This window comes from Sitophilus oryzae, unplaced genomic scaffold (genome assembly GCF_002938485.1).
Source record: "Sitophilus oryzae breed Bouriz unplaced genomic scaffold, Soryzae_2.0 scaffold_578_pilon_pilon, whole genome shotgun sequence".
In the NCBI taxonomy this organism is placed as follows: domain Eukaryota; kingdom Metazoa; phylum Arthropoda; class Insecta; order Coleoptera; family Curculionidae; genus Sitophilus; species Sitophilus oryzae.
In genome coordinates, this window is record NW_022147171.1 from 2785976 (window position 1) to 2807602 (window position 21627).

At 32.6% G+C, this 21627-nt stretch overlaps 1 protein-coding gene across 5 annotated transcripts in view; it reads right to left on the reverse strand.

Moving 5' to 3' along the window:
- The window catches only part of LOC115887575 (protein croquemort-like), a 155042-nt gene that overhangs the window by 42249 nt on the left and 91166 nt on the right, over nucleotides 1–21627 (reverse strand). For all 5 annotated transcript variants that reach the window (XM_030907039.1, XM_030907038.1, XM_030907036.1 and 2 more), the window contains exon 7: nucleotides 11347–11549. In XM_030907039.1, coding sequence (XP_030762899.1) covers nucleotides 11347–11549 — 203 coding nt within the window. The remainder of the gene's footprint in view (nucleotides 1–11346; nucleotides 11550–21627) is intronic.

The following is a 21627-nucleotide window of genomic DNA, read 5'->3' on the forward strand; positions in this document are numbered from 1 at the left end:
AGTTCTATCAGTTTCAAAGTAAAGGAATTTTTTCAATTTTTTTATCTCAAAAACTGCGACTTTGACTGATTTTGATGTTATTACAAATTTTGTTGCAAATATGAAGGGTACAGGGGAAAAACGGACTAAGTCAAATTTAATGCTTTTGAGATAAAGCAATTTTAAAGTTCAAAACGCTGCAAAAAATACAATATTTCAATTTAAAAAATTATTTTTTACCCATATGTTCCCTAACTATCTCGGATCTTTGAGTCATAAAGTTTTCGCTTTAAGAAAAAAAAATTGATAGAAAAATAAAAAATTTATTGGTGAATGGTCATGACTTAGCCCGTTTTTTTTCTGAATTTATAATACTTTTGTATTTTGAAGTATTTTATTTCACTTAATAACCAGATTTATGCCTACATATATAATATAGAGAAACAGAACAAAAACTAGAAAATAATATTTTATTTTTTAGTTATTCTGACATTGATCCGATGATCTAAAATGGAAAATTAATGTTTTGATTCGTGTAAAAAAGTAATTTTTTTTTACCTTGGAATTTGTTTTATAGCAGAGAAGTCACCAATTTTCTCAACTAATTATGCACCAGTGAGGTAAAATACTCCTGAGCTTCCTTTCCATAAAACTTTTTAAACTCTGCAAATTGGCAAAACGATTAAAATGGCAACCAGAACGCTATCGAATAGGCGCGTAAAAACACGACTTAGCCCGTTTTTGCCCGGTACCGCACGGACTTGTCACGTTATTCCCCTGTACGGGATATTTTTCTTGTTTAATATCTTCTGAGTTATCGCGTTCTTGCCATGGAAGCTATCTTTAGAACAAAATTTAACATATTTTCTATTAGATGACATCAATATCTCAATTTCGCTAAAAATTGACCTAGCCCGTTTTTCCCCGGTACCCTTCATATTATTTCTAATCTTAAATTGAAAACCCTGTTTCGCTAGCTACTGTAATTTTAAAGTTACGATTTTTTAAAATTTTTAACCCCTCCCATACCCCCTTACCAACCCCCGAGGGGTGTCTCACTGTTGGAATTACATGTACATTTTCTTGGCAGTCTTACGGCAGTCGCCTATAATTACATGACAGTCATAGGCAGTCGCTCGGCAGTCGATCGGCAGTCGCTTGGCAGTCGCTAGGCAGTCGCGGCAGTCATTGGCAGTCGCGGCAGTCACTGACAGTCTCTTGGAATTCAGAAGTCAATCGGCAAATTTCGGGATGTTTTGTATAAAAACTTTGAAGCAAATATATATATATTTTTTTCAATTTAATGTAAAAAAAACTTAAGGGTAAAAGAAAATTTTCTCGAAAATTTCACATACATTCAGATAGATTTTTGTTTTACGGTTAATGATGTTAAATCAATTCATAATAACTGCAGTATAATAGATAATGAAAAGCTAACGACTTCAAGGTATATCAAAAATGTTTTGGTTTTGTTTTTTTAACGCTTTTTGGAACAAAATGTTAAACAGAAAAGTTATAGGGAAGGTTAAGAAGCACATTTTAAAATTACTGTAGAGTATACAGGGTACTTCAAAAAATGTTTGGATTTGTGATTGTTGATTGTCGTTCGGATATAACATATATTTTTAATGAGAATACCCTATTTTTGTACAATTCGGTAACTTTTTTGCATATCGAAGGTCACAGTGCAGTAACTCGTATCATTTTTTAAACATACCCAATTTTATATTAAATTATTACATATAATTTTTTTTAAACGAATTATCTTATAGAGCCGAGATATCAATACTTCATTATCAAATGAAATATTTTGAATTATTTTTGGTGAAAATATCGCAAAAATTGTTTTAAAAAATAATATAATTTTATTAGAAAATCATACGAGATCCATGCCTTGTGACCGAGCTTGTGACTCTCGATATGATATTATATATTAAGATTAAAAGATTTTGTAATAATTCAAATTGTTTAGAGAAATGTTAGATTTCGATATGGTAAAAATTGTCAGTGACGCAAAATTTGTAGATTCTATCAGAAAAAAATATAATACATACTTTTTTACTGGTACGACTAATCCCGGTTATACACTGCGCGTTTTTGTGGTTGCCGCAGAAACGCGCGGCACCGGCATCGACCATAAATAAACTACACAGAGCGCCTGCCACAGTCGCAAAAACGCACACTGTACCGTCGGCGGCGGCGCCGGGCTAAAACAACTGCCACTGTCGACTACGATTTTTCGCTATCGCAGTTGAGGTGTAATTTCGGTGCCACCTCGAGCCCGGTGCATCTCGATCTAGAATCGAGACGCACCAATTAAAGAAATAGACAGTGAATTAGATTAATTATAGTTTATATGTTTCGTATATAACATAGGCCTGAATAAGTACACATTACTATTTTTCTGCAAAATAGAAACTCTGAATAATTTTTAAATTCCTCATTTTTATAAAAAAAAAATAATTTTTGAAATTTCAACCAAAGAAATACAAATATACCCATCTATATATGATTCGAGAATAACAATTATAAAAATTTTGGCGTAGGAGTAAATCTCGAAGTAAATGGGTCCAAGAAAGTTGCCTAATCAGGGAAAAAATAAAATTCTTATAATTTTCATCTTCGTAATTGGAAGGCTATTATTTATTTCTTCTATTAAAATTTCGTAGTTGGTAAAAAACGCGCCATAATTACGCAGCGACTGCGATTTAACTGGTCGCTCTAGCAGTCGAGACGCAGCCGATGCGACTCGATCACAGACGAATTCAGTCCGGACGCACCAGCGATTTAGTATTAGTTGGTATTATTAATACGTACGGTGGTATTAGTATACAAACTACATACCTGTACCCGATCTTGTACCCTAGAAGTTCCCTATAGTTTGCTTCTGGGGTACAGATACGTTGAAGCAGTCGACAGTCGTAGCCGTAAGTATGTAAGTTAAAACAAAAACATTACTTTTCATGTTGTTGTATTATTCTGTATGTATTATGAAAACATTTCCAAAACACCTTTTTACGTAGAATTTAATGATTTAAGTATAATTTTTTTAAAATTAATAATAAGTTTCGAGTTATCACTAGAAAAATTGATTTTTTATTTGGGACACTCTGGGAATATTTTTAATTAAGTGAAAAGAACTTAAAATTACCTTTACAAAAATATAGCATACTTAATATTTTGTTATAGTTCCCGTTGAAATACAGAATTTTTAAAACTTCGTCACTTTGATCTAGTAGGCTGTGGACCTCTTATTGATGATTTGCCTCTAATCGAAAAACAAAAATTATACAGGGTGTTTCAAAAAATATGTGCCATCTCTCGTAGGTAGATTCCTCACATAAAAATAAGACTTATTTTTCATACCAACATAGTTCCGATTCTGCTTTGTTTCGTAGCTACAAGATGTTAAAGTCATAATAATCTTTCGATTTATTATAATTTCCTTCCGAGTACTTTTAGTGATTTGAATGGAATTTTGAGGGTGTTACTATGTTACATATTTTAATGCTAAAAAAGTGTTAATAAATGCATCAGGGACGTGCATATGGGTTATCACTGGGATATTTTCAAAAAAAAATGTGCGCCACTGACTTTTTTCGTTTGATATCAAAATTGTGTAGACCGTTCAATGCCAATTAAAAGTTATCTCTTGATATTTTGCTCACTTCGGCCTCCTGGATGAGATAAACGCAAGTTTATTAATCACAATTAATATAATTAATAAATTTTATATTTTACCTAATTTATTATTAAATATTATTACTGTTAGTTATCATTAGCATTAGTCCAGCATACAGCAATTTCAAATAAAAAAATAATGATATTTAAGATAATTGTTACAAAAAAAATAATTTTAAAAAGTTTTAACACCCTGTAATTATGAAACTATGCATTTCCATAGCAATGTTTATAATAACTTTTTTCATATTTTTTGATGAGGAATCAAAAAGTACTTTTTAAAATTTTTGCAAGTTAATGATATTAAATTTTTATAAAGGTTGCTCGAGGGGTGTCTCACTATTGGAATTACCTGTACATTTTCTTGGCAGTCGCTGGCAGTCATTGGCAGTCTTATGGCAGTCGCCTATAATAATTACATGGCAGTCATAAGCAGTCTTCTTCATAGTCATTGGCAGTCGCTTAGCAGTGGAAGGATATTTTGGCAGTACGTGTAAATTTTTTACCCGAGTGAGACACCCCTCGAGGTTGCTATTAGACTTGAATCAAATGAAAAGCGAAATGGACAAAATATGAAGAGACAACTTTTACTTCTAGAAGTTGCGAGGTAACCGCAATAGATACGAACTTGGTTAAATTGGGGCAAAGTTGCGCCTTAGGATGTTCACCAAGATGTCATCAAAAAAGTTTTAAAAATTTCAAGGATTGCTAAGTTTTTTGGAAAAACGGATTTTTTTGAAAAACAATTTTATTTTTTCCTGGCGTTACTTTTTAGGAAATCAAAAAACTAATTGCACATTCTAATTGCCACTTTATTAGGGCTATCTGATAGTATTTTTAGATTTTCTAATTATCTGATAATTTGTGAGATTACTACCAACTTATTTTTTTTAAATACCGGCCTGCATTTTTTATATCAGATTTTGAAAGAACTCGGTCTCCTGAGTACAATGATATGCCACACTTAATATTTTTTTTGTTTCGGACATTTGAACATAATATATTTAAACTAATTTCAAGTCCGGCTATTTTTTTTAAGATTTAATCTTTTCATCGTTACAATATTGATAAGCTTTCAAACTTAACAATGATGTGGGGTAAAACATTGAATACGGAAAATTAAATGCAATAACTGTAATGTTTCGGACATTTGAACATAATATATTTAAACTAATTTCAAGTCCGGCTCTGTTTTTTTAAGATTTAATCTATTCATCGATACAATATTGATAAGCTTTCAAACTTAATAATGATGCGGGGTAAAACATTGAATACGGAAAATGAAATGCAATAACAAAAGGGGCATACTTGGCGTCATTCATAAAAGTGAAATCAATACATTTCAACATTTACAATAAAGACTACAAAATGCATTCGGAACTATAACAAGAAGTGATGTTCAAAGAGCTATAAATAAGATTGAACAAAAAATAAATTTGTGCATAAGGGAGGGTGGTAGCCCTTTCGAACATGTGAAACATTAGAAACTAATTTGTAGAAGTTGATTTATTTATAATAACTACGATTATTTTTTAACATGAGAAATTTGATTTTGGTGTCAATATGACTCCATATAAACACGATGAGTAGATAGTTACTTGACTGAAATAATAAATTTGATAAATTTTTATTTTTTTTTTAAATCATAAACTTTTTGCGAAAAAATGATGATAAAACAGCTTCTGTTGAACTTTTGGCACAAAAAATAAAAATGAAACTTTTACACCCTGTATTTCCAAAACTAAGCATTTTAGGACATACATTTATACGAACTTTTTTACTTATTTTTATCTGCAAAATATGCGGCCGAAGATTACGGAATACAGTGCGGATCACCCTGTATACATATTTAACGAACTAGGTACCGGGTGGCCAACTAAGAATGGACGCCGGCTGTATCTCATAAACTACTTATCGTGTAACTTTGGGAAAAAAGTTCTAATTAGTAAATCGACCAAGAGAAATCTCTGGAAATTATTTTCAAGTTCAAAAAATGTCCGCTAGGGGGCGCTTCTTTGATAGCTAATCAGAAAACAGGGGTTTTCTCAAAAATATGCAGGTGAACAGGTATTTTAAATATTACTATTGTAAACATCGAGAAATTTGTAATTTTTTTGATACAGAGTATTTTGCTCTGTCTCATAAAATAAAGTGGTGGGGGAAGGTTAGACTTGCATTTATTAAAATAAGGATAACTCTGGTTTAGGTTATCCGATTTAAACAAACTAGGGCTCGTTAAAAAGAGCTTTTCTTCCTTAATGATTCCCAGTATTTTTTTCGTGGTAGCTAGAGGGCGCTATTTGACATCATAACAGATATTGCGCTTTTGCATAAAAAATTTAAATGGGAGGCTATATTTCTCTTTACACAGTTAAATAGAGCAGAAAATTTCCAAAATATCAGCGTAAACCGCAACTTTCTACCTTCTCTCTAACCGGAGATATTAAGAGAAGAAATTATGTTAGGCTGCCGCTTAGGATTATATGGTCTAAAAATTATAATAGTAGGCTAGGAAACAAAAAGAGGTAAATTGGTTACGTCAAAATATCAAAACATATAGTTTAATTTCATTTGAATACCATTTAATTGTTATTTATCCATGTTCGTTCTTGATTCGACCACATAAATTAAAACCCAGGCATATTAAATCCGATGACCTAGCTGGCCATGGAAATATGCTGCTCCAGCGTCTCTATCTACTATAGTAAGTGGTATCCAAGAAGCCCCACACATTCATAGCAAAATAAGCGGCCCAACTGATGAAATTGCTGATGAAATTGCAACAAATGTAATTTCATCATGATGGATTCCCTAACAAAATTAGCAATTCATCTCTTAGAAATTGTGGATAGTTCATTTCATTCAGATAATTAAAGAAGTCCAATCATTCGCCATCCTAGAATTCCTGCCTAAACATTTATCGACCAACGATCTTGATGCTGAACTACTTGCATCAAGGGCAGATTTGAACCAGTAGTGCAAATTGTTAAGATTCGCACCTTCGGTGCTGTATGAATACTGATTCAAACGACACAAATTTTATAAAATAGTAATAAATCACACAAACAACAGGTAAAACATGAAAATAAGTGAAATCAAGGACGAACTTGGATTAATAACTAAATGACATTACATGAAATAAACCTCTAGTTTTCGGCCATAGGAAATTTGGCCGTTTTTTTTAAAAGCAATATGGCGTCACAAAATTCCTAGACATTTTAATAAAATTATTGATTGTCCGACTTTCGGACATTTTAGTCTGAGTTAATTAACCAAGATCTACGTTAATTAACCAAGAAATTGGTAAAAATTATATGGATGGACGATAATGTTATATAAACACGTTAAACTATTTATGACGTAATTTTTTTAAGAAAATGCCCGAAATTCGGATGCATGAAAACTGAACTTAAACTTTTTGATATTTTGACGTAACCAAATTGCCTCTTTTTGTTTTCTAGCCTACTACTATAATTTTTAGACCATATAATCCTAAGCGGCAGCCTAACATAACTTCTTCTCTTAATATCTCCGGTTAGAGAGAAGGTAGAAAGTTGCGGTTTACGCTGATATCTTGGAAATTTTGTGCTCTATTTAACTGTGTAAAGAGAAATATAGCCTCCCATTTAAATTTTTTATGCAAAAACGCAATATCTGTTATGATGTCAAATAGCGCCCTCTAGATACCACGAAAAAAATTGTGGAAACACAACTTATACTGAGAATCATTAAGGAAGAAAAGCTCTTTTTAACGAGCTCTAGTTTGTTTAAATCGGATAACATAAACCAGAGTTATCCTTATTTAAAAAAAAGCAAGTTTAACCTTCCCCCACAACTTTATTTTATGAGACAGAGCAAAATACTCTGTATCAAAAAAATTACAAATTTCTCGATGTTTACAATAATAATATTTAAAATGCCTGTTCTTGATTTGCTCTAGCAAGCAAATCAATAACAAAGCGAAGAAAATTCAATATATATGAAACCATGATAAAGAGCAACCTCCTGTATGGAGCAGAAACATGGAGAATAATTGAGAGATACAAGAAGAGGATAGAGGCCGTAGAAATGGATGTCATTCGAAGATCAATGGGAATTTCAAGACAACAACGAAGAAGAAATAATACCATAAAACAACAAATGGGTATAGAAGGTACGATAACACAGGATATAGAGAAAAAGCAGCTGATCTGGTACGGACATGTAGAGCGAATGAAGGACACTAGATGGCCCAAGAAAATAATCAATTGGCAACCAAAGGGCTGAAGAAAACAGGGAAGACCAAAACTGGAATGGCAAAAAAGCGTACACAAAGCGATGAGTGAAAGAAACCTATCAACAGATGATTGTACGAATAGAACAGGCTGGAAATTGGGTATCGGACAACGTAGAAAAACGTTCTAAACCGACTAATATATATAAAATGCCTGTTCACCTGCATATTTTTGAGAAAACACCTGTTTTCTGATAGGCTATCGGAGAAGCGCCCCCTAGCGTTATTTTTTCGAACTTGAAAATAATTTCCAGCCATTTCTCTTGGCCGATTTACTTTTTAGAATTTTTTTCTGTTTCTGAGATACAGGCGGCGTCCATTCTTAGTTGGCCACCCGGTACAATGATTTAGAGATTAAAGAAAAAATGTTATATTCTGCTTTTAGAATGAGACAATTTTGGCTTTTTTCTGTTGAAAGAAAAAAAATCTGTAGAAGCAACAAAACAGACGACTCAGAATGATATCGAAAAATTTAGGATGACATAAATGTCTTTTTGCCATCCAAAACTGTTACAAATTTACTATATTTCCAAGAAACAGTAAAACAGAGTCAATATGTCTCTAGTGCTCCATTCTCTGGTAAGATGAAAACCTTTATTATGGTAAGATTTATATTTCCTCTAAAAAACAGTCAAACTAACTTCCCAAGTAGCATATATCTGACTTCAAACTAAATCTGACTTGAGGCGACATCAGACTTTGTGCAAATTTAGGTCGGGTGCTGGTGATACGACCGGTGACGTCGCTTTTATATGCCTTATAATAAACTTATTAACCAGTTACCAGGAATACCAAAAATTATATGCTCTGTGGCCGACGACGGATGCTCCTACCTATGCCGGCCGATCGCAAATTTTACGTGGCGTACGTTGGAATTATATACGTCATAATACGGATAGCCGGTCGTCCGGTTTGATGACTTCAGTCGTGTGAGACGACTAATGTTGGAGACCCGGTCGGAATTGGTATATTGGTAGTTCATATTAAGTCGGACACAGAAATCCGCCATTCTTAACAAGTGTCCGATTGTCAGCCATTTTAAAATCGTTTTTTGTTTTTAAAATTTATATTCACATTCCGATTTTTAGTAGAATAATATTGATAAGGATGAGTTTGGAGGCAACCACAGTACAGTTTTATTATTAAACCAGCTAGAAAATAATATTTCATAAATCTACCTAATTTTGAAGGCGCTCGTTGTTTTCCGTTGAGTATTTTATTCAGATTCAGAATTATTGTTATATGAAATAGGGTAGTACACTTATAGTTATATTCGAGGAGTGATTATGAATCCATTTGTAATTAGGTAGTTTTGTTTGTGAAAATTTTTATGTATTCTTTGTAGCGAATTTGAAACCAAACATAACATAAGTGCTTAGCGACGAATTTTAAGTAACTGAAATCCAACGTAATATGACGTTGGTAATCGTAATCTGTATTCCCCATTTAGTTGCAAATGAGGGTCGTCAGGCGGTCGAACCGACGTTGGTGCCCGACGCGACGTCGGGTTTATTGAACGCGACGTATACCCGACGTTAGATAACGTCCATTTGCTACTTGGGTTAAATCTTTAGTTAGTTTTAAATAGCTTTAATAAGCTTAGTCTGCGACTTTTTGGCTATAAAATTTTTATGTATATATTTTTTAGCTACAGAAGCTGTCGTCAGTTGGTTCTTACATTAAGCATGAGTAATTATTCTCAAATTACTTAGAATTCTGCCTAATAAGAGAGAAGGAGAGAATCTAAAATATTGGGGATTTTCGCGAGATGGAAATTCTAAAGTTATAACCGCAATGTTCTAAAATCACAATGACTGAGTAAGTCAAAAGATTCACTTGACAAAGTATACACAGTGAGTCATACATACGCAATGTGTATTTAGTTGCATAACAATTTTATGCAACTACCCATACATGTATTTAGGTGAAAAAAAGTACATCACGACTCGCGACACGCAACAAGCGACGTTTGCCCTATCAATACATAGCCAATAGACATAGCCAATCACGGTTTATTCATATCTCGGTAACGACCGTTACTGCTACTTTTAATACACGGTAAAAATATTACAGGTAGCGATTTTTTGCCCAATTTTAAATATGTTGATAATAGAAAATTTCGTGACATCGAATATCATCACAAAAAATGATGGGAGCTAAATCTGCGATTGTTGATGATACCAAAACCTAACAGTTGATATGGTACGGGCATGTACAAAGGATGTTAGATGACATGCTTCCAAAACAACTGCTGAAATTCCTCAAGGTAGAAGAAGAAGAGCAAGACCAAGAATAAGCTGGAGAGAAGGAATAAGGAAGGAATTGGACCAAAGACAGCTTGATGAGATAACATGTGGCAAGATAGAGAAGAGTGGCGGTTAGGAATCGGAAAACGTCGTAGAACGTTGTAAATCGAATGGATGTATATATCACACTAAACGATATCGAAATCCGGAACAGATGTTATCTCATGTATATCACTTTAACAACAACACAATAACTAGACCAATATCACATATTTCAATGTCATATAATTACACTATTAAGGTTACAAAATTATATTTAGCGGGTAGAAAGAACATTGCACAAACTCCCTTACTCCATGGAATTTTTTTAAGTGCAAGCTAGAAACACTTGCATTTTTGGTAAAAATAAGTGGAATTGAGTGGGTGTTCGATAGTGGTCGCGCTATTAGAACTCTGAATTCAAAAATCGATATCTCGAAATCTATTAGAAATAATAGATTGTAGTGTTTTCAAGAACTTTGTTAATATTTCTGCTGTATTTTCTTTGTAGACAGTATGTGAAAATCTTTATCAATAAAAACATTACACGATTGCTGAAAATTGCTATGCTCTAAAGGTAAACGGATGGATTGTTTACAATTTTTGAATAGAAAAAACAACCTTATCGAATTTTTCTTATGTAAACATATTGTAAAATATCCGATCTTGAAAATAAAAAAAAGTTTCAATATCTAAAGTGGTTCTTGAGTTATGGCCTGTTATCTGTTAAAAAGTTGAGTTTTTAAATTATCGCGATTACTGACGTTTTCTCGTTATAAAAAAATGACACCCTAACCATATCCTTATAATTCCATTTCAGATGCTCAGAAACATGTCTAATAATTTTATCTAGTTATCTCTTGAAAAAAAGTCTTAAAAATAAACGGTTTGCGATCGTGATTTTAATTTACTTGATAGGGAAAGGCGTATCGGCAACGCTGCAACAGCACACCGTCGCGCGTCGCGTCGGTCGGTCGCATTTCTCTCACTCCGACTTAATAAGATCCCTATGCGATTTACTTCCACACATCTAAATGCCGACCCAAAAGTAACCGTTGCCAGCACGGTATTATAGAATGAATTATTGGTATAAAATAATTATTTAAAAAATAGATCTGCGCAACTTACCGGCTCAAAAACCATAAAAAAATCATGTAGATCATCTTCAGATTTCAGTCCTTCGATAGAATCAGTGTAGAACCTATCTGCTTTGTGAAAATGTGGAAGAGATACATAGGCTGGTGATCCGTACCGGCAAGCGGATATGTCTAATGCTCCCGACGGCATACAGTCTTTTTGGCAAAAACAATCGTTCTCTGGAACTGTCGTACCTAAAATAAGCAACTTTATACTTTTTTTGTCAACTAATTATTAACAGTAACCAACAGCCGTGATGAATGCACTTAACGCGATGTACCGGGTGCGTCTCAAAAGTGGCTCACCCCCTATAACTTTTTTATTTTTTCAGATAATAAAACGATTTGGTATGTTACTATACATGACATAAATTAGGATTGATTGACGTATTCAATTGTTTTTGGCCACTTCCTGTTTCACCGGAAATGACTACAACTTTTGATTTTTAAATGACACCCTCGGTATTTTTTTACTTTATTCGATAGAATACGACACTCTGAATTGAATGACACATCATATGTCAACTTTTGACATTTTTGCATATGGTTTATTTGACATTGTAACATGCGGTTTATAACGACAATTTGACTCGAAATAGCGCGTGTGTGGTACCAAATTATTTATAAAAATATGCTTATTCCAAATATTCTTATGAGCAACCGTTGTTCAATTTGAAAAATTGTGATATGGCTAAAAATACGATTTGGGCATCCTTTAACCGGCCAGGACAAAACACGCAAAATATTAGACTACTATTATTCCTAGGCTCCTTGATTAAAAATTAGTGTGTTTAACACAGCCATGGCACTCTAGATTGAAATTTAAAATACGATTTGTTTTTAAGCGAAAATGTCAAAAGTTGACATACGATATGTCATTCTATTCAGAGTGTCATTCTCTATCGAATAAAGTAAAAATATACCGAGGGTGCCATTTAAAAATTAAAAGTTGTAGTCATTTCCGGTAAAACAGGAAGTATATACCAAATTAAGTGTGAGCCACTTTTGAGACGCACCCGGTATATGTCGCAAGCGTATAGAATAATCCGGCATTTTGCAAAAAGGCTAGGAATATTATAAAACGCCGGCTTTTTACACAAAAGAAGGAATTTTTACAAAAAGCCTATTTTCAGTCACTTTGCAAAAAGCTTAATCAGAAACACTGAAACAATGATGATATTTTCTGTACACTTCTGCTAAAAGACTGCGTCTTGTCAGTCATTTTACAAAATACCAAATCGAGACTCGAGGCCAGGCAGATTTAAAAATGTTCAAAGTTTAGTCAGCTATGAGCATAAGCATATTGAATAATTTACGCTGTAATAAAAATACCCCATATTTTCCTATACAAAAATAATAATTATTTATGTCAAAATTTTATTATGTTTAGACGAAAAGAACTTAAATCCTATTTCATAAATTTTAATTCTAAACAACATAATTTTAAATACAAAATGTATTAAAACCATAATATTAATATCTCGTTTAATCATTATACTCTGTAATTGATTCTGTGTAGAGGACTGCTTAATTCTTTGTGAAACTTTGCTTTCTTTTAGAATAAAATGAATTTATATCTTTATAATCATCATCCACAACCATACTCCATTTAACAGAATTATCACTTTTTGTGCCATTATTTCCCAATTTTGAAAGAGAAGCAGTGGCGGATACAGAGGGGGGGCTAATGGGCCCCGGTTTGCAAAACGACTGAAAACAGATAGGCTCTTTGTAAAATATCCTTCTTTTGTTAAAAGAAGCCGGCGTTTTATAATATGCTTAGTCTTTTTGCAAAATGCCGAGTTATTCGATACGCCTGTGACACACACAACCAAACTTATATGGAATCACTCTTTATTTCTGACTAAATTTCTTGCAAGGATAAAAATTGGGATACAACTTTAAGATAAGGCTTTTTGTTGTAAATAAACATGATAATAAAGAATAAACGACTGCTACGATTTATTTTCTTTTGAATTTTGTGTTCAGTAGTAAAATTACGATTATCCGGTGATTTTCATTCAATCCAAATCAATTAAAAAGTGCCTTATGTTGGATTACCAGATGTACAGAGGGGAAGAATTATTATTCGTCTCACCGAACAAGGAATGCTCCAGAAATACGTAGCAGAGATAGTAGGCGTTACCCAGGGTGTTGTATCGAAAACATATGGAAGATATTTGGAGTTAGGAACACACAAGGATAGGCCCAGACAAAGTCGTCAGAGTCACAACTGAACAACAAGACCGCCTTGTGTGCTGAATTGCTAGAATAAATCCCATTGTTTCTCATCCAGAGCTACAAGTACAACTTCTGGTAGCTACAAGTGTGAACGTTTCAGTTGAAACCATAAGAAAAAGGCTTCGTACACGATGATTTTACAGTAGAAGAGAGTTAAGGATTCCGCAGTTATGTCGGCAAAATAAAATTGACTGGCTAAATTGACGCCTTCAACATCAAAACTGGACAACTGAGAATTGGCAAATTGTTATTTTTTCGGATGAGACCAGAATTGGCCTAAGATCAGATAGCTCTCGAATTCGAGTTCTCTGAGTCCAGAAAGACGAGCGAGACTTCAGGCTGCCAAATCTGTACCAAGATATAAAGGAGGAACTGTAATGTTCTGAGGAGGTATTATACTGGAAGCAAAAACTCCACTGTTACCACTTCAACAAATTTTAACGGGTCGGAGATATGTTGATTTGGTGCTAGAACCAATCGTTAGTCTTTGGAGAGCTGCAATTGGGGATAATTTTAGCTTCATGCACGATAGTACACCTCCCCAAACCAACAGAGTGTCTAGAGAATGTCTTGAAACGGAAGGTGTCATAGTTTTGGACTGGCCTGCCTATTTACCAGATCTAAACCCTATCGAACACTTATGGAATTAGCTCAAAAGAAGGGTTAGAGCTCGTTGAATCAATCCAGGAAATCTCGCACAGCTTATTGATGCAGCATAAACAGAATGGGAAATATACCCCAAGACAACGTGGATAATTTAATAAGAAGCATGCCAGTGCGGATAGAAACTTGCATAAGGGTTAGAGGTGGCAACAAGAAATATTAAAATTATCAATTTTCTTTTTGTTTATGCTTTTTGGCCATTAAAAATTTACAAAAAAATACCATTTTGTTTATTTTGGGAACTGATTAATTTTTTTTATTGCTATATGGATATATATTTTTGATTAAAATTCATTTGCAAGGACTGAGTTTTATTCATAAACACAAAATTTTTTCATACATATCAAAAATTACGAAAAATAATAGATGATTCCATATAAGTTTGGTTGTGTGTATTATACGATAAAATAAGTAAGTCCTCAAGTGTAAATGACACGGGTATATTGTATTTATTTGTATTCAGACAACAAAATACTTGTGAATAAAGAAATATAATGCTACACTAACTGAAAACATTTTTTATCATCATATTTTATGCAAATATAATACTAAAAAAAATTAAATTAAAAACTAATAGCGCTTTCAGATGGAGCGAAGCGTGGGCAACGGACCGTCCGCGACTTCGAGCAAGTACCATGAGTTTATATGAACAATTTCACATGGGTCACGTATGCTCCGTCCGGATGAGTTCGTCGACGGCTATCTTGAAAAAACATCCGCGCTGACGCTCCGCTCCATCTGAAAGCTCTGTAAAATTACTTATAAACATCTATATCTTTTTAAAGTCAAATTAAAATTACTTTTGATCCAATGTTATTATAACCGCAATTTGGTTTTTGGTTCAAAATATTTGAAAAATTTGAGAAATTTTCGTTTTGTTTTAGTCATACCTAATTCATGATTCGAGCGGACCGTCCGTCGTGTTTTTTCAAGATAGCCGTCGGACGAAATCATCCGGACGGAGCATACGCGACCCATGTGAAATTGTTCATATAAACTTATGGTACTTGCTCGAAGTCGCGGAGGGTCTGCTCCGTTTCAAAACGCTGTTAGGCGCTCAAATCAATTCGTTATAAAATTTCACTTTCTTTCTATTTGTTATGTCGCTAAAATATAACAAACTTGTAACACCACTTGGAGGTGTTACGTTTTATCAGGCACAGTGCCAATACAAAACATGCAAGACGAAGTAATTAATATATTTAATAATAATTAAATAATACTTATGTACAGGGTGGACCATTTTGGTTGTTTCTATAGGGTATCTAGAAAACCGTGAGACATATTCAAATTTTGATACTGCAGTCTCGGGTTCTTTTTTTGAAAAAATTACAATGGCGCAAACGGATCGTGGCTATCTTGATCGGTTTCGAAGCTACAGGGAGATTCTCAAATTTTGTACTTTTTGAAGATGTTCGATAGCTTGTTTATTTCAGCAACCACCGACAAATGAATTATACATTCTAAAGGCACTTTTCTGTGTAGAATGCAGTGTCGTAGTCAGACTTTTTTCGAAAAACATATTTTTTGAGATATTAACTATACTTATGTTTTTTTAAATAGAACCCCCTGTGTATTTTTAAATTTTCTTATTCAGCTTAGCATGGGCTTCTCGAAAATATATAACTCTATATTTATTTTCACTATTAACTTCAACGTTTCAAATTTTTCTTAAAATATCCACTTAGTGGATAGTCGAGTCGATAATTTTTCGGACGCGGTTTTTGAAAAGATCCAAAATTGATTAAACTATCTTCTAACCTTTTAAAAATGGCTGGGTTTGGTTGCTCGCGCTCTGGATACCGCTCAAAATATAAATCAGCTGCCATTTGCTTATGTTTGTTAGACTCAGTATAACATTCTAACATATTATATTTCTCAAAATTTTTAAATTTACTAATTTTTTTATTATTTAAAATACACACACTTCAATCTGTTGAAATGAAATGTCCCGCATCCATCAAAGGTATGTTCCGATCACCATGACAACCGTTTACTTTGTTACTCGGCGCGGCCTACTATCCACTAAGTGGATATTTTAAGAAAAATTGGAAATGTTGAAGTTAATAGTGAAAATAAATATAAAGTGTTATATATTTTTGAGAAGCCCATGCTAAGCTGAATAAGAAAATTTAAAAATATACAGGGGGTTCTATTTAAAAAAAAAACATAAGTTATAGTTAATATCTCAAAAAATATTTTTTTCGAAAAAAGTCTGACTACGCCACTGCATTCTACACAGAAAAGTGCCTTTAGATTGTATAATTCATTTTCCGTGGTTGCTGAAATAAACAAACTATCGAACATCTTCAAAAAGTACAAAATTTGAAAATCCCCCTATAGCTTCAAAACCGATCAAGATAGCCACGATCCGTTTGCGCCATTGTAATTTTTTTCTAAAAAAGAACCCGAGACTGCAGTATCAAAATTTTAATATTTCTCACGGTTTCCTAGATACCCTATAGAAACAACCAAAATGATCCACCCTGTACATTGCTTATGCTTACACTCTGTAATGATTCCGTTATATAATTTTTTAAAATACATTTTGTATTTTGTTTAACCAACAACAGAAGTACTTAATACGGTATTAAGGGAATAAACAATAAACCATGTATATATTATATGACCTCATTATATAAGGCGAGCTGCAACTTGCTACATTAGAATCACAACTGAGAGGCTGTTTGATACAGATACCTGTAATAAGTTTATTTAAGTTTAAATATTAACCCTCCCTCCCCCATAATAAAATCTTTAAAAAATTAAATCGGGAAATAAATAAACCTAATGGCAAAAATAAAACCTAATGGAAAGAAATAAAACAATGACAAAGTCTAGCAAATTAAAGCTTAAAAATGTCATACCTCTGTGGCGGATTCATCTCTCCAAAAAATTCCTATGGGTATTCCGACGATGGAAAGAAATAAACTTTCCGAAACGTTAAGCATTTTAACATTGAAAATGTTTCTGTTATCCTATATAAGGGAGCCCAAATCGAATTAAAATGCTACATTTGCCACACCATGACGTCATATATACAAGGGTATAGGAAATCTCGGCGCAGCGGCGGCAGTCGGCCAGCGCGCGCAAAAACCATTACATCGCTAATTATTTATTGATATATCTTTATTAGTTTGAAAGCAAAAAATATGGGGTTTGCTTTGATACCTTGTCAAGACATAAGCGAAACTTTTAAATTGTTTCTTTTTTTCATTTAGGCCTTCGTTTTTCGTTAAATGAAAGTTATATTAAAAAAAATCTATTTTTAAACCAAATTTTCGCATGATTGAAATGATTATTCATGTTTAAATGTTTTTTTTGTAAATGATTATAAAAAATTACTCCCTACGAAGACTTTATTGTGTACTGGATCAAAAAATAAGTATTTGTTTTCTCTATACGGTGGTATTAATATATCGATTTTTGATGATAGTGCCCTTTTACCCGGTCTAATTTTGTACTACATTCGGAATAAGGGTCCCCATAGCATGTACTGTACTTCCATCCCTGAAAAATTCAGCTTGTGACACCGAAGTGAGAGGTAAAGTCAAAATAAACTTTAATCTACCTCCATCATAGGTAGGTGTAGGTACTCTAGGTATATTCTACCTAGACAGTAGCTGAACTAGCTGACAGTAGTAATTAATTTGTTATCCGATAAGTAGTTGTCATTATATAAGTTTAATCATCTTATACCTCCTATAACGGTAGGTTTTGGATTTTTCCTGATTGGTTTGTTAAACAAAAATATAATGGGCATATAAATGTCTGTTACAGGTTAATTTTTTAAAGAAATATGTTACACACATAGTATTTTAATAATAATAGTATAATAATAATGGCTATATTATGTTATAACACATACATATGTATTGAATGTACTTATTTTAACCAATGCATTGTTTTGTTTTTTTAATCTCACAAATAAGAAATGTTTTATAGTTTTTATTATAAAAAACAGTGATTATACAATTTATTTACACCCCTTACACTGTTTTCTGTAAGGGGTGTAACCAGGAGTATATTTCGTAACCTTAACGATAACCTTACGATATAAGAGGGCACAAAGTGTTTTATTACTTAATGCTTAGATTAAAATTTAATAATATATTTGTACATAAAATAAAATAGACTAGAAAGTAAATTAATTAATATTGACGTAATTACTAAATAAGTACAAGATTTTTTTTCTAATTATTTTAGTGTATTTTTACTCACAAATAAATGTTTTATGGTTTTTATTATAAAACAAGGATTAATTTATTATACACCCCTTAACACCAACACTCCAAGGAGGATATTTTGTGACCCCTTATTTAAAGTGGACAAGCTTTATTAGTCAATGTTTTAATTACCCAGTGTCTTTAATAAAAATCTAATGTAATTTTTCATAGAAATGATCTGACATAAAAAGCAAATTTTATCAAAAAACTTTTTGATTATCTGACAAATGCCTGTATACTAATGCCAAAGTAATGCCAAAGTAGTACAAATTAAATACCAAAATTTCTCATATAATGCCCCACTAATGCCAAGCTGATTCCAATATAATACCACTAATACTATAGTTAATTTGTGCTAATACCACGAATAATATGTAGAGTAAACGCCACGAATGTTTGGGAGTGATTTATCGCTTGATGAAGTTAGAATTGACACGCGCGCTATCATTTTTACATTAAAAACGCAATTTTTTACAGCAAACGTAGGTTTTTAAAGCCCGGTCTAATCATCTACCTGCGCTCCTCCTACTAATTCTAAAATGTTAGCGTGATTGACAAAGACGATACTATATCGAGTTTCTTTGATTGATTCGTTTTTGTGCGTCAGTCCATTGGTGTGCTTGCAGTGCGATCAATGGGGCATTCCATTTTATATTTATAACCAAATATACGTTTTGACAGTTAAAACAACAAATTACAACAGATTATTATTGATTATTATATGACTTGAAACACCACGGCACTGGAATTAAGTTTTATGTGACCTTGAACAGATTAGTTCACATGGTAGCGACAGATGAATCACTCCCAAACATTCGTGGCGTTTACTATAACACATTTGTTTCACGAATTAACCTGTAACAATAGTGGTAGGTACCTGCACAGATTTTTTCCTAGGTAACTTAAAAGTCGTTAAGAAGTCTAATTATATTTAAAGAAGATATAATTCCAACAAATTACATTTGTAAGGCCAATAATGCACAAGTAATACCATTAAAATTTTAGCCTTTTTAATTTGTGTAACATATTTCTTTAACGAATTAACCTGTAACAATAGTGGTAGGTACGCGCACATATTTTTTCGCTAGGTAACTTATTAAGTCGTTAAACAGGCCTATAAAAGCTATAACAACATAGGTAACTAATATTTATAATTTAATTCGAGTTTTAATCTCAAATAATAAATGTTTTTAGTGGTGTATTTCTGAAGTGTTCATTATTAAAAGTAGATATTCTTCAAGTTATGCGAAGTAATAAGTAATGTTTCCGGTGAGACCGCGTATATGTCACCGGATTCTGGTTAGTATAAAGACTTTTTCTATAGAAGATTTTTTCTATATTTTCCTTTCAAAAAAGACTAATTTCTTCTTATTCTTTTAAATATTACAGTGTTTCTTTTTCCTAAAATGTTATACTTAATTTTCGCTTAAAATTAAAAAAATCACCAAATGGAGGAAAATATACGCTATTGAATAAAGTTTATACAAATCACTTTACCATAACAAAAAAGTAAAATCATGTCATGGCGGAAGATATTCAGGTGGCATTTCACACATTTATCTATTAAAATCGAGATTAAAATAATAAACTTGCGTAACATGTTATACACGAGATAGAAAGTTTCAGAATCGATTAATACGCAATATGCTACGCAGTCAACTTATTCCTATGCGCAGATGAGCGTCTTCAAGACTCTTCCATCGGCCAGGGTCACGACGCCGCCGAAGAGGAATCGGCCTATGTTTGGCTAAACAGGCTGGACACGGTGGAGTACGATATTGGCGAGTCTGAATATTTATAAAAATTTGCAAAGTAAAATATGTTGGAAAAAAAAGGGTTTTTTTGTTGCATCCATCCCGCCGAAACCGCTTTACCAATCTTGATGATTCTTTTTTTAAATGAAAGGTATATATGTGTAGATTTATATTATTATTTATTATAACTTTACTATAAAAATACTTATAATTTATAATTATAAGTATTTTTATAGTGCTTAATGGCTATTTCTTTGTGTAAAACGACTAAATACTAAAACATACCTGAAAAATACACCTACACACAATACCCTAGAAATAAATTATTTGTCATTGTCAGTGGTGTGTCAGTTAGATTGTATATTACGTTTTTAGATATTTTAGGAGTGAGTTCATACCGCCAGCTTTAGATACATAAATATTAGCACAAAGGTTCGTTTAAACGACATTAGTGAATTAGCTACACAAAGCGGTTTTAGGAAATTCATCCTCTTAGAGAGTAAAATTATCTCGGAACAGTTTGTTGTATGAAAATTCCTTACTATTTGGTCTAGAAGAATGAAATCCTACAAAAAGAATTAGAAGAAATTTTTGAAATTCATCAACCAAATGGGTAAAGATAGTAAAAATTTATATAAAACTTGGTGACCTCTGGATTATACACATAAAAATTGGCACAAAGGTAAAGCGAATTTATGAAATTTATACCCTTAGGGAGTAGAATAGGGAATGAAAGTTTGCTCTACGAAAATGCAATACTATAACATTATAAACCAGACAGTAGAAAATTTTATACAAGGGTTTATTTAGTGACATCATAACAAAATATATCTTCCTCAATTATCCTTCAAAGAATAAAAAATAACCTATAAAGAGAGTATTAGTGCTCTTAATAAATAAAAAAAGATGAAAAATAAAAAACATCTATGCTCACTAGCTCTCTATAAAGGAGTAAAAAATCATTTAAATCAATGCATGAAGGATTCGAGATGTAACGGGAACGTAGTCGCGAGAAAAAGCTAGTAATTTATTAAATCACTTTATTTAACTCATTAATTTTCATTGAAAAGGAATTTTTGTAATTCGCCACTATATTAGTTAAAAACTAAGAAACTCATATCAAATTTAAGTTATGCGATTTTGACTTATACTTTTTACAAAATCTGAACACATTTTAAAAGAAAAAAAGTTTTTGATAATATTTGTGTAGATTGACTACAAGTTGTATAACATAAATTTCTACGACCGGTCTACCTAGTGGTCTGCAGCATCGCCTTGTGGTGCAAACGTGGGCCTGTTAATCTGTGACGTGACGCACAACAGCCAAGAAAAACAGAAGCGTGGCTAAGAATTTAGTAATTTAAGAAAAAGTCTTTTAGGTTTGATTAT